The following is a 14,903-nucleotide window of genomic DNA, read 5'->3' as shown; positions in this document are numbered from 1 at the left end:
TTTATTAGTCTCAATGTTGTTCAAACAAAACCAAACCTCAAACAGTAGCTGCTCAAAATAAGAAACTGTAACCTTTTACATTTACCAATTTGCTAAAGCCTGGGTAAGAGGCACACTGCTAACTTCATGAACTGTCAGCTTCAGGGGAACACCAACTACTAATTCTGCACTGCTGCGTGCACTGCTGAGCATGAGGGTTTATTTAATATGAAGAAAAGGAGACACTCTGGGCAAGAGCTCTCCTCCAACTGCCAGACTCATTTTTGAAAGTATGCAAGTTAATTGGCACTGCAAGTGGAAATAGTCTTGCAGTAGATGCCAAAAAAATACAGCGCCACACTAGATGAAATAACCACACCAGACCCTAATGCCAATCAGTTGGCATAGATAGCCACAGCACTGCATTTCTCAAGGGGAAAAAGCAGGCATTCAACATTCATCTTAAAACTTTGTAAGTACACAGAGATTTTAAAATTAAATATATATTTTAAAAAGTCACACTCTTCTTTCCTTAACCTGCCAAAAACTGAACTGTGGATTGTTGCATTCCTCCTGCAAGCTTAGCACTTTCAGTAGACCTATTCTGTGATTGGATGTTGCAAAGAGATACAGAATCCTTATCTCAGAAGATAACTGAAGATGATGATAATTTTGTCTTAGATATAAACACACTTTATATTTTGCACTTCTCTTTGTGGGCAGGCAGATTCTGTTAATGATTTAGGATTTTACATATTTAAAGAATATTTACCAAAGTTCAGAGATTCACTTCTGACATTCAAACAGTGCCTGTGCTACTTGAAACAGTAAGCATAGCTGAGGTCTGCTGTACATTTATTTACCACTTACTAAAGACTCAGAAAGGCTGTAGCCTTTTTTTTTTTTTAAATCTAGCTAGCTACATATATATATGTGTATGTATATAGATACATGCATACACACAAATATATGTATCTAAAATCACAGTTTTTATTTGTTAATGCAATTAGATTAATTTAAATTAGATTAGCAGCTGAAAGGTGACTTTCCATAAACTGCCCTGTTTGTGTAACAGGCTCTGACCAAAATGTCAGTGCTCGTGTTGTTATGCTATGTGCAATATTATCACTGCAAACCTTATGCCAGAGCAGAGACTGCCAAATTGTCCTGCCTCTGGTTGCTTTAGGATATGAATCCGTCATTGTAAGTGCCAGAATACTAAAATTAAAAAGCAAACAAAAAATCCCAATCAAAACCAAATTAGGAATGAAAAGCAGTCTCTGACAATGCATGAAGGGTGCACAGAACTTCTTCAGTTCATTTTAGTCCCTTTTCCATTGCATATGAATGTGGGTTGCGCTCTCTGTCCTCTTTGATTAGAGTAGAACACATGGAAACACACCGATTCAAAAAACATGCAGCTGCCTGCGGTACAAATGTTTGTGGCACAAATGTACTTGTTTCCAGCTCAAAGAGCAAAGCAGTCATCATCTCTCCTGTGTTTCAGTGGTCAGAATCCCTTTAACCTCAACAAGAGCTCACAGCCTTAGAAGTTCAATTCCCACTTAACACAGAAGATACTAAATGCACTGAAAAAAGCACAGTTCATGCATTCAGTCAGGAGAGCTTTTGGAGGAGCTACAGTTTTTCCTCTAGTGGCCTAACATACACCTACAGTGTACATTTGATAGCCACCTGGATAGGAAACTTCAATTCCATTCAATGTTAAGAGGCATTTTATGACACTCAAGAAATAAAGCTGAAGAAGAACAGCTTGTCTGCAGCTTAAGAAAAATCAGAGATGATTCCTTTGTTCCAGCTTCCTAAAGGTTGACTTGAATCCAGTTAAAAAAAGAATAATGATACCCAGATATCCAGCTGGGGTCCCTCGTATTGCTGTCCTTCAAAGACTTCTGGGGCTGCATATGGTGGGCTTCCACACCATGTCGTCAGAGGCTCACCACTCTTATAGAAATTTCCAAATCCAAAATCTGTTGAGAAATTAAGGGGAAAGTCACTCCAAACTCCAGTTGTGTGACAAAGAATAATTATATGCATGGACTAGGCCGGAAAGCTCACTTTCATTCATTAAAGGCTCTATCACAAATCCTTTTATCAGTACTCCCACTGAAAATATGTACTGGGATGCTGAATGTCCTATACTGCTATTTTCATGACAACTACTAATTATTAAAACACTCTGCAAAACTTCACAACCTGTAGGAGTTTTGAGTAAATTTCTACCAGTTTGCTAAATCCAAGTTTATAAACAGCTGTCACTAAAATTCAACAAACTGACAATCATGCATACATATGAGCTTATTTACTTGCCAAGAGGTATCTGAGATTCAGTACTGGATCTGAGATTTCCTGAGTTTTCTTTAGGTGCTCTCTAGCCTTGAATACACAAAAATTTTGACAACAAAAGCATCCACTTTGGAGATGGGAGGAAGGAACTCTACCAAAAGCAACAAGCATGGGAAAATACAAAGCCTTTTGCTAGGAAGCAAACTCTGCTACTGGGATTGTCTACAGCCCTTTCAATCTACAACTAAAATTTACCATTCCACAACTAAGCAGTTCTTTTAAATGTTTCTTCTTATGGCTTAATATGGGACCAGATATGAGTCCCATGGGACTTCAGTATTAGTCACCATTTGTAATAATCCAATAGTGAAAAGCAAAATGATAACCACTATTGCATAGAGACATGAAGTCAGATAGTCTGATGCAAATTTTGTTTTAGCTTCCCCTGTTGCTGCTCTCTCAGGTTGCATTTTTTTTTTTTTACTAGAACAATACAGCAAACAACATTAATATTGAGGAAGCTGGCTTAATGACTGAACTGAAATTGATTATTATCAAAATGCAGAATTTCGGGTGGCTGCTACCACTCGCTGGTACTCTGATCTGTAGCTCTCTTGCCTTCCACTCCACTCTTACCAGTGTCTTTGGAGCTCTTCACAGCCCAGATCCTCCAGTTCCTGTTATATCCTGCCATCACTCTCACTCCCTTTGCTTAGTTCATACATCATTTGCTTTAGCATTCTTTACTCTTCCTGCCAGAATCCTAATAGTCCCTCCTACACCCACTGCAGATACCCATTCTGAATATAGTCCTTCCATGACACTCCTCAGTATTGATACACAAGGCTCTTATTCATCAGGCTTTTAATAAAAGCCATTGGAGCACAGTGTTTGGATACACCTGTTCACACCATGAATCAAAATACTCATTCCACTGAAGTTTAGTGGAGTTTTCTCATGGAATTCAATGAAGCCAACATTTTTCTCTGTTGCTCCCAGCATTATCACTCTGTACTGCTTAGTCCTCTATTCCACTTGCGTTGCAGGCCACCCTGTATGTTCTCTGTGACAACAAATGCTGTTAATACTAAGCAAAGAAGGAGAGGTTCTCAAGGAGAGCAATCTGATAACAGGCACACATTCTTTGGATTTAAGGCTTTCAGGCAAACTGGCTTCAATTCACTAACTAGTCAGCTGTATCTCTGAAGGAAATACAGAATGAAGCATTGGCAACTGACATGCAAAGACTGTCAAGCACAGCAACATTGTTTATGTTCGTCACTCGTCTACTCCTGTGTGAACAATGATTTAACTGTTCCCTGCCACTTTTTCCAGGCTGGAGCAAACTATGCAGTAGAAGGTTACAGAAAGTGTTTCTTTTCTTAAGGTGGTACCACTTTCACCCTTCTAGCTAGCCAGGCTTCTGCGGAGTAATACTGCATGCTGGTGTGACTCGAGGAATCCTGTGAAAGTCAACAGTGTTGGTAAACAGTAATCAGGCTGTTGATTTAGTACTATCAAGCGCTGAATACCTTAGAGGTATGTTAATACAATGCGGCACTGATCAGCAGATAGCAAAACTGATAAACACTGTGGTTAGAAGACACAGTACAGGCACTGCTGGTACCACTTCATTTACTTCTATTTGTATAGGTTGTGTTACTTAGAGGGAAGAGCCTGGCTCTCTCATCATACATCCTGAGCTATAAAACCACGAGAGAACCCTCACAATCAAAGCAACACAGAGATATTAAACAAAAACTTACCAGGCTTAGGTAAAGTTAACCTGGAGTTGTTTTAGAGAAGCAGTATGGAAACTGAATCAGACTACTTACACTGAGCTTAACAGTAAAGGTATTTGGTTGCTTTTCTAACAGAAGGACACAACAGCTCCAACAGTTCTTTTAATAGAACTCTTCCTGCAACATACAGCAAAAATGAACATAGGCGGAAGAAGCAGTTTCAGGAATACCAGAAGTGAAGAGGCTTTTAGAGAATTTTATTCTTCTCTCTTCCAAGAGTTTCCTTAGCATGTAATAAAGCATAGCATCATAGAATAGTTTGGGTTGGAAAGGAACTTTAAAGGTTATCTAGTCCAACCTCCCCTGCAATGAGCAGGGACATCTTCAGCTAGATCAGGTTGCTCAGAGCCCCGTCCAAGCTGACGTTGAACGTTTCCAGGGATGGGGCATCTACCACCTCTCTGGGCAGCTTGTTCCAGTGTTTCACCACCTTCATTGTAAAAAATTTCTTCCTTATATCTAGTCTTAAATCTACCCTCTTTTACTTTAAAACCATTACCCCTTGTCCTGTCACAACAGGCCCTGCTAAAAAGTTTGTCCCATCTTTCTTGTAAGCTCCCTTTAACTGTTGAAAGGCTGCAATAAGGTCTCCTCGGAACCTTCTCTTCTCCAGGCTGAACAACCCCAACTCTCTCAGCCTGTCGTCATAGAAGAGGTATTCCATCCCTCGGATCACTTTTGTGGTTCCTTCTGCAACTGCTTCCACAGGTAAGACATACCACCTACTGCTTTAACACCTATACATGAACCTGCAGGAATGTTTTTGCCTTTTGAGGTTCCTGCTCTCTGTCAAATTTGGTTATGGGCAAGCAACAGGTTCAAAAGTTATCTGGGAAACATGCACAAAGAGCATGACCTCATAGGCCTTTTGGCTGTTTTCATTAATTCTTTTAACTACAAGGTCACTAAAGATTTCAGCAAGAAATCTACAAGACTTAGAAAGAGATTCCAAGTCTTTCTGTACCACTGGTTAATTCTTACTACAAAGGCTACCACTTTAAATACCTTCCTCACCTCTGCTTCCTTACTGCATTGCACTGCTGACTCTCCATTGCGTTAAACAGTACTACTCACATAAGCAGATATTTTTAGTTGTCTTTAATGAAATGCACTAATTAGGAATAATAGAGAATCAAGACTATGCAACCATACAGCTCTCAGTATGGAAATCTCTACACTGGGTAACATGCACTGTAAGGTAATAAAAACAGTCTCTATTCCATGTAGCAGCAGTATTACTGGGGGGCATTCATAATATAAACTGGCCTTTTTTTACATACCTTGTGTTGGTGGTCCATTTGATTCAGGTAAGCAACTGGTAACTGTAGATCAGCCACAGTTATATATACAAAATCAATGTTATTCTGTCCTCATTTTATCCTTCCTTTTTCTAAAACTCACTTGTGGTAATCTTGAAGGAACAGCTAGATACAGCAATATAAGTGTCTAACCTCACTTAGACCAGTTCTCAGTGGTGTTCTTCCACAAAAAATGCATCTTTAAAAATATTCTGCAACATGCATAAAGCAGCTCTTTGTGTTTTACAGGTGAGGACACTGGAACAGAGAAATTAGTAGACTAGCCCAAATTCACGTAACAAATCAGTGACTGACCCAGACCAGGGCTAAGCATCACTGAAGTGCCTGGTCATTCTCTAAACAGCAAATAGAAACCAGTCACTCTCTGCTGAAGACTTTTGCCTCAACGTTTCCACAGCCTGAAATTCGATGCTGTAATTCTGCTGTAAGCTTTCTGCCACCTTTAATGTACATCACATGCTCTGGGCACATCTCAGTCCAGTGACCCAAATACATCAGGGTACAAGGGGAAGCACTAAATCTCATTTCCTTTTGTAAACATTGGCCTTATGTGTTTTTCCTGCAGTTGTAACTATACAGTCCAATACGCTGCACATAATTCATCACTGTCTCAACAACTGATCAGAAATTGCCTTTTCTTTTAAATAAACTAGTCATGCTGTGAAATTTTATTACAGAGATTTCTGAATTTGCTATCGTAAGAGATCAAGTCTAAAAATAAGCACGATACTCCTATCTGGCTAGTCCATGATTGGATGATAAAGATACTGGCTTAATTATCAGCAGCAGCAAAGTCATATTGAAAACATAGGAAAATGGGCTGCATCTACTTTCAACTACCTGACCACACACCTGAAACTTCTAGGTCTAACCCAAAGCTGCCAAAAGACTGCTCTTTATTTGTCTAGACCCCTTAAAGAAACTAGGCCAGGGGCTGAGCCCATTACAGATAATTCCATACTGGGTCATCAAAAACTTTTCCCAGGTTGCACTAACCCTGCAATTATCCACCCAGGAAAACCTCTAATTTGGATCTGCAGGTACTCTGAAAACTCATTCTTGCTTGACAGACAGATGGGCAGGTAACTGCTCTGGCTCCTTGTACACTCCAGGTAAAGTCCAGTAACTCCACTGCAATGACAAGAGCTAAATATCTCTGGTGCCAACAACTCCCAAGCCATTCTTGTAACTCCTCTTGCAGAAAAAAGTATCTGATCTTTATCTGTCCTGGAAGTGATCCCAAAGTGCCTCAGTGCAGCTATACAGGACGTTATTCCCAGAGACAGCTGACAATTGCACAAACACTACCTGCACCATTTGCTGCAGGAAGCAGATAAAGCCTAACCATGGGAGTAAATTCTGGGACACCGACTTCCAATATGCAGCAGAGAAAGTATAGAATAGAATATTCCTGCTCTTTTCTGGGAAGTTCAAAATGCCTGAGGGATGGGATTTGCAAGGTCTTATAAAGAGCTAACAATAATAGCAACATGTTGAAGTCAGTAGAAACATGGCATGCCAATTCCTCTACAACAAAAATTCTGCAAAGACTCAGGTCCTTAACGCTCCATGAATAAGATCTGCTTACAGTAATTCAATCCATGGAGCTCTTCAGTGTCACCCACAGTTGTAGGATTAATCCTTTTCACTTCTTATCTCAAACTAACCATACCCATTATTTGTATTCACACAAAGCAGGAATAGATACATCTCTCATATCCTTGCAGTTTTACCTTTTTTTCTTCCTCCCCAAAATGCTTTTGTTCTGAACAAGCTTTTCTCAAGGAAAGCTGATTTGGTCATTAGAGTGCCTTGTCATCCTCCTTCAAGACTAGCAGTACAGGGCTTATCTGACAGCAAATCTGCTAAAGTGACAAATAGTGACAAATAAGGAGCTGCAGCTCATGGCTTCAGTTTGGAAGAAACAATTCATGAGAATCTACTGAAGAAAGATGATGATCAGAGCCTTCGGACTTAAGCAAACTGCTTGGTAAAGGGGCTCTGGGGCATAAATAACTTCAAAACTGTTATATTTCATGATTTATCTTAACAGATTTGATTTAGAATAATCTTCTAGGGCAGCATAGTAGTATTTGATGGATTGATTACTTTAAAAATCTGACTAGAAATTTGAGGACTTTTAAAAAGAAACTCTAGTTCAAATACAAATGACTGAGTGTGCTGGAAACAGCGACTGATTAAATCAGACCTACAATCACTCTAGCTCCTTAGAGATTTATGTATCTGTGTGCTGACTGCTAATGATGAGCTGTCATTTTTGTGATGACACGTGATACTCTTATCCCTCATCTATTTTTGCATTGTCAACAATCAGACTGGAAACTTAAAAGACAGACAAATATTTAAGCTTCATTCCACCCTTTTAACCCAATGTCCCTAAATTAATATTGTATTCCAGATAATTAATGTACTTTATTACAAGAGAACATCTTACATTACTGTAAATATCTGGTACAGGTGGAACCCTTGAGAGGTTAAATCTCCAACATCAGTCCAAGGTCACTGTATCAGCTCAAAGTCAGAAAAACAGATACCCACTCTTACAGCAATGAACTTTTGGGACTTGTCTGTAATCAAAGAAGAGCCCCATTACCTATCAGTAAGAAGTCTACAATGCCAGAAAGACTATTTGAAGGTCAGACCACAAGTGAGATCCGTAACAGTGTCACGCTCTGCAAGCACACAGAATGCCCAACAGTTGCATGAACAGTTATGCAATGGCATCCTGGCATGTCACCGTACTCTGGAGGTGCAAATGGCCAAGGTCAGCTCAGATTCCAAATCTACATAGGAAACACAGAGTATAACATTCATGCTATCCTTCATGTCCTCCTTCGGTTCTGAAACAACTGCAACTTCAGCTGTAATAACAGAGTGGGAAACAACAAAATCTTCTACCAAAAAAATCCCTCAATTGCTGTATGTCACCTGCCTTTTTCCTATCACAGCTAGACTTCTGTTGTGAATTTTTTTATTCTCTTTGAGGAGACTTTTCTTTGCATATAATTGGCTTGGCAACCTTGACAATACTTCAGGAGACATGAAGCAATTTCTTCTCTCAGAAGCGTTTTGCCATCTGTGTAGGTGTCATTAAATCTGATCTGTCCCTTCACTTATCTTGAATTTGTCAGATTTTCAACATCCTCTTAGTACTGCAGATAAATATCAATCTTTATCTCTGAACTGCAGCTCCTACTCAGGTGCCACACTCATAAATCTTCGTATCAGATTCACAAGCACATGTAGGTATATTTGTAGGCACAGCTGTAGAAAGTGTGACCTGCTTGGAAATACACAAGATTTCAATTCCTAAGAAAGTGACACACTCTGCCTATCCAGACTGGATTCCAATTAGCTATTTGGTGAATGTGAACACATGGAAGCCACTTAAAGAAACATGAACAAAAGACAGAAGAGAGTCTTTAAGTATGACTGATCAATCTAAGAGAAGCTTCAGGTTTATGTTACAATTAGGATTTTTGGTTTTTTACTATTACCTTTACATGCTTAATTTCATAACACATAATAGTTTTATTTAGGGTTACCAAAAGTAGCTCAAGAGCAAGGACATCTTAGAACTGAATGGCATGATCCTTGCAAGGCTGTTACCTTTGCTCCCTATCTGAGCAATAGAATTGCAGAACTGTCGAGACAGTGCTTGACTGAGTGGAACGGCAGCAACTGGCTTGCATCTGATGGTCTTGTGACAGCATAGATGATTAAGTTTTATTAGGCAAATCCATGAATGAAAGGTCTATAAATTGATACTAGAAGGAGTAGCCAAGGATGCACTTTGTGTAAGCACTAATACAACAATACTGGCTGCTGGGGTTTGAGGGTAGTGACGAGCACAAGGGGAATAGGCTGCAGAAAATGGCCAGCCTGGTATACTCTCCCTGTCACTGCTAGATGGATCTGACCCAGTATGGAATTCCTCAGGAGTCTGTGCACTTTGTCTAGGAGTATGTGTCTTATAAACCTGGAAAATGGTTCCTTCATTCTGCCTTTGATCTGCAGTTCTAAAACTTCAATTTCTTCCCTTTTTCATGGGCGAGGAACACCAGTATCCTGCAGTTGTGAATTTCTGCTGAAAAAATAGCATGCATTGACAATACAAAGCACAGTAAGAGCCAGATACCTAACTAATTAATACTGGACTTTTTCGTGTAACATAGGACTTAAAAACAGTGTTACATATTTCAGCAATCTGCTCTTATCTTTAGAAATCCAATTATATTCTATTGTTGGACAAAATAATTACCTGTGCAGGGAGATAAGCATTATTTGTTAGGGTACATAAATTATTATGGTTACCTCTTTTTATTTCCATTATGCTTTCTACACTTGTGTCTTCAAATGTTGTTAAACCATTTCTTAATAAGTCAAGAATTAATAGCATCCATGAAAACCATTTGAAAAAGTTCAGGATTTAGATAGGATAGTGGATGCTTGGTCCACTGGGCTTCCTCAATTTTTAATTATTGCACTGTCAGTTTAGTTGTCCCACTTTTTGGACTGTTAGAATGGCCAGGATTCAATTAAGCACAAAACAATCACTAGTCTCTCATTCTCCCTCTTCCCTCCTCCACCTTGTTTCTACTTTGCAATTGCTGATCTACCATAATCATTCTGGATCAAAGGTAATAGTTTATAACCTAATAACACTGTTAAGATTTCTCATTCCAGAGAAGCAGATTTTAAGAACATTACTGATGTTTAAGGGAAAAATGTGCCAGCCCTCAAAAAAACATATGCCAGCCACAGAATTCTAAAAGGACTGAAACTGGACTTGTTACCAGAGGACTGAGATTATAGAATCATAGAATGGTTTGGGTTGGAAGAGACCTTGAAGATCATCTAGTTCCTGCCATGTGCAGGGACACCTTCCACTAGACCAGGTTGCTCAAAGCCCCACCCAACCTGGCCCTGAACACTTCCAGGGATGGGGCACAATGGAGTGATCTTTATCTTCTTAACATTTGCCTGAATCTGCACGTTAAAAAAATACGATCATTTGCAGCATTGTGTTCAGTTGAATAAAGTCTGTGTTTGTGCAATCTGCAAATACTGGCTCTCAACATTTGCGGTATTTTGTTTCTCAATCTCATTACGCCCTTTAGAATAATCTTGAATTTAGAAGGTATAATTTTTTGAACATACATCATTTAAATGGAATCTGTTTTCCCGTTAAAAATGGAAACAGACTAAGATTTCAGACCCGTTTGCAATTTGAGAAATGGAAGGTCCCTGCCAGAGCCACTGCAACTTCTGCTGTGCATCTAGCAATATGAGGTAGTTCCTAATTTGTACCTCTAAAAATCCTTTAGAAGAGATACTAGCTTCAGAGCTATAATTAATCCATTTCTAAAATTACTAACAGAATTCAATCTGCCTAGCTTCATAGAGCCACATGGATCTTTTGTTATAATAGTAATATGAGCAAAGGAGATAATCAGGAGAGAGGTAGTGATACAGGAAAGGTATGAGTGTGTTAGAAACAAACCTGACCCACTTCATGAACTGAATGCTGATCAGCCAGTTCTGACGTCAATGCATATTTTACTGCCCACCAGCAAGACAAACCAGCACTACAACCTACTTCAAAATAACAGTCTCTCCTACCTGATCTGGTTCAAACACAGTAGCTTTACCATCAAGATGGCATGATTTCTGCAGACATCTATAAGGCATCTTAATCTGGAAGTTTTGTGGGGCTGGAAGTATACAGAGAGAAGCTCACTATTCCATCCTCAATTCAAAGCTGTTATTTAATTTTCACAAATGCACAGATGTTTCACTGTACAGAAAACGAGCAAGTTTTATTCGATGACAGCATAGCGTATCAGTGATCAGTAACTGAAATCCAGTCCCTACGATCCCTTCAAAAAACCAGCAAACATAAAGGGTACATGAACAATCCAGCTATCTACAGGCAATAACTTTGAGAAGAACAAAGAAGGTTTACCATACTAGTGCTAAAAACAAATTCGATGTCAAACCTGATGGAGACTGCCTGGTATGGCATTCTTCAGCCACAACCTTCTCAGTGGACATTGTATCTGATTAATACCTTCTTTTATGTTACTTACACTAAAATTTAAGTTTGAGGCTTTTGCTCCCAACTACCTAGAGTCTTCCAGAAAATAACAGTATCAAAGCTCTCACCTCAAGATCTTTATGCAGCCTCTGTTTCTTGTCCAGTTACTAAGACTGAAAAGAAAGTTCCATTGAATTCTACCTATCCTCTTCCTTTTAGAGCAATGTTAACACAAAACTATTAAATTTCAGTCTACCCTCCTTATTCAAGTATAAAAGGTGGCAGTCTCATCAGCTCACAGTTTTAGGAACACTTATTTTTGAATCTTAGTTTATTCTCCTGGTAGCTGAAATACAGAGGTAACTTTATGCACATTTCTGTATTTGACTAAAAAATGTTGTATTCTTAAAGAGTAAAAGCTTCAATAAAAGTCTTAGAAGCATCAGAATGAAACAAGAGGCCCACTGGAAGTTAGGAAGAGCCTGGAATGGCCACAAGTATGTGGATTTTATAGCTGCTTGGAGTGATCAGCAAGGGACAGTCCCGTGCATAGTGCTGTGGCCCAGTGCAAACACTGACACTGCAGAGCTTTCTATCAAAATAATTCATCAGTTACTGTGTTGTTTTTCAGTTGCTAGATTAATTCAAATTAGAGAGTAATTCTAGCTATCAGAGTTGGGATCCTGGCTGCCCTTCGTTCTTCCACAGTTTGATAAATAAGCCATGAAGAATATGAACCACTGGAAGAGACTGTTCTCAGGGATCAGCACAGCACCAGATAACTCCAAAATCACAGATAAACCATTCTATGGAATTCATCATCTATCTCCTTTACAGAGAAAAATAAAACAACTGACTCAGCACAAATCACTAAAAAGTTTCTAGCAGTCAACTTTCCTCCAGCTACTTTATCACCAAAGCTGGACACGGGAATTGCTATCAAGCTGATAAAGCTTGACAAAGATACACGAAAGAATCAGACCATATCAATCACCGCCAGTTAATGTGATCATTTACATACAGACCACCTGTAATTAACTTTCTGTAATACAGAGGTAGAGCAAAAGAGCAGCTAAGAGGAGGAAAGAGACAGCAGCAGCTGATGGAATCTAGTAACTACCATTTATCTATGCTTTTATTTGAGTCCCTGGAGAACCTATGCATTGAAATTCCCTGCGACAGAACAGTTCATGTCGCTAACCTTTCTTCGGTTAACGGGTCTCCTGAGATGCCTTTGAAGTCGTGTTTTTGTGAGCCTGTGTCATGCTTGCACTGCAGTGCTCAGGGAGGCAGGGAACTTACATCCCTGCAGTGCTAAGGACATCCTTGAAAGGAATACCTCTGAATACAGCCCCGCTCCAGTGCAGTTGAGGAGTTCTGAAAAACTCCTGAGGCCCCTGAGGAGTTCTGAAAAACTACGCCAGGCTGAACATGACAAGCTACAATGCGGAACACTGATGTGGAAGAAAAGAAATTAGAAGGGACAGAATGTGGTGGTGAAAATGGGGAGAAGAACAGCAGATCAGAAGGTGAGGAAAGAAAGCATAGATGAACAATAGCACAAAAATTCCCTTATATTTAGTTCAGTTACTCATAGTAAGTGGGGTCCACATGACTTGCAGCCCTTAGACACAGTATTTACTGAAGGCATACATTGTCCTGGGAAATACAATTGTATGTCAGTCATAAATCTCCAGGTGCTATGATTGTCAGTAGGTGCTAGAAATAAACGCAAGTTTGAAATCAGAAATTAAAAGAGTAAAAATGCTCTACAAATGGTAGTGCTGATGAACCCACTAGATTAAAGCTCAACAAAGTACCAAGACCCGTTCACTGTCAAATTCACAGCCTTATTGCCAACAGCGGTGAGCAAACAGTGTGGGTGGCCCTATTAGTTTTCAGAATTTTGAGACATCACCACCAATTCAATTTCAATGTTATTAGTAATTATACTTGGGCCACTTTGTTATAAAGTCTAGACATCATCTCCATCCCAAACTGTTTCTTTAGCTTTCTTCAGGTATCAAATGCCCTAAATAAGAACTTATACCAGAATGGCATCTTCCTGCTACAACAGTTGCAAAACCCTTTTACTTCATCTGATGGTAGTGTTTAATATTTTTACAGTTTAACGTTAGTACAAAAGCCCACAATAGAGTATAGAGAAAATTAAAAGATAACCATAAACAGTCTAATATCAAATGAAATGAAAAAGAGGCTACTGCAAAGACTCTGCTATTAATTTATATAAAGCATTAAATAACAATTTTTACAGCTTTTATGAACCTGCTGTAAAATTCCCACTCTGAGATGCTAAAGTCATGAAATACAGAGAACATGCCAAAGAGCAGATTAATAAGCCTCCCTCTCCAGCTTCAGAGAATCTGTTTTCCACACTGTTCCTTCTGCCAAAAAAACCCACCTTACATTCAGATTTGATAACAAACAGTAGCCTAATAGTCTATGAAAATCATGGTTCTGGAACTCACATAGCTGTATTTTCCTTTTCCTCAATTTTAATTTATCCATTACTTAATATTTCTGTAAAGTCTTAAACCATGTGAAAAAGATCCTAGAGGTGGAAAAGGAATGAAGAAACGAATGTTTTAAATGTACAGATAAAACCAAAGGTCAAGACAAAAGCAACAAACATATCCAGGATCTGGGAAAGCTACTCCATTAATACATACATTGATAAGAAATCCTTCTTAGTCCATCAGTAAAATACCATTTCATAGGAAAAGATAACCTATGTTGGTTTTTTGGGTTCTTTTGATAGCAGTGACTATGGGTTCCTTTTCTTGAAGTTTAAAGAGGATAAAATTATTGCTCAAGAAATAGTTTTCATCTCAAAGGTGAGTGCTCATTTTAAAAGACTGTGTAGATTTCCCATTCTGATACAGATGACTTGAAAGGATTTAAAAGTTTTTTCCTGAGGGTGAAGTTAATCCCCAGAATTAATTGCCTAGTCTTCCCAATGTTTGCTGTAGTATTGCACAGAAAGGGGTGAATCCTTGTGACACAGATGCTAACCAGTTAAACAGGTGTTAACTCTTCCTTTAAAATCTTTAAGGACACTATTTTCGTACTCCATAGACAAAAAGGAGCGCATCTTTTAGAGAGCTGCTGGCACATTTAACACTTTTCTGCAATTTTATCCTTACAGAAAGCATTAGAGATCAAGGTACGTTTTCAGTTCATCCATTTCAGAAATGCCAGAGAGGAAATTCAAGGGTAAAATAATCCAGCAGTGATCTACAACTCAGAAATGTTTTATCACTTTACCTTTCTCAGTGTGATTGGCTATCTATTCACACTTGCTTCTCAGAACTTGCAAGCTTACTCCTATACAAACCAGCTTCTTACAGCAGTTAGCCTTCCTTTCCTGCTCCCATATTATTGATGACTGAAGTTCAACAGTCCTCCAAATCAAGATGC

At 39.0% G+C, this 14,903-nt stretch overlaps 1 protein-coding gene across 4 annotated transcripts in view; it reads right to left on the bottom strand.

Annotated features, from left to right (window-relative positions):
* The window catches only part of SIK2 (salt inducible kinase 2), a 60,171-nt gene that overhangs the window by 19,832 nt on the left and 25,436 nt on the right, over positions 1–14,903 (bottom strand). For all 4 annotated transcript variants that reach the window (XM_072884457.1, XM_072884458.1, XM_072884459.1 and 1 more), the window contains one exon: positions 1,846–1,970. In XM_072884457.1, coding sequence (XP_072740558.1) covers positions 1,846–1,970 — 125 coding nt within the window. The remainder of the gene's footprint in view (positions 1–1,845; positions 1,971–14,903) is intronic.

The sequence above is a fragment of the Ciconia boyciana genome, chromosome 20 (genome assembly GCF_034638445.1).
Source record: "Ciconia boyciana chromosome 20, ASM3463844v1, whole genome shotgun sequence".
Classification (NCBI taxonomy): domain Eukaryota; kingdom Metazoa; phylum Chordata; class Aves; order Ciconiiformes; family Ciconiidae; genus Ciconia; species Ciconia boyciana.
The sequence above is the reverse complement of the archived record's forward strand: the minus strand, read 5'-3'. Positions and strand labels throughout refer to the sequence as shown.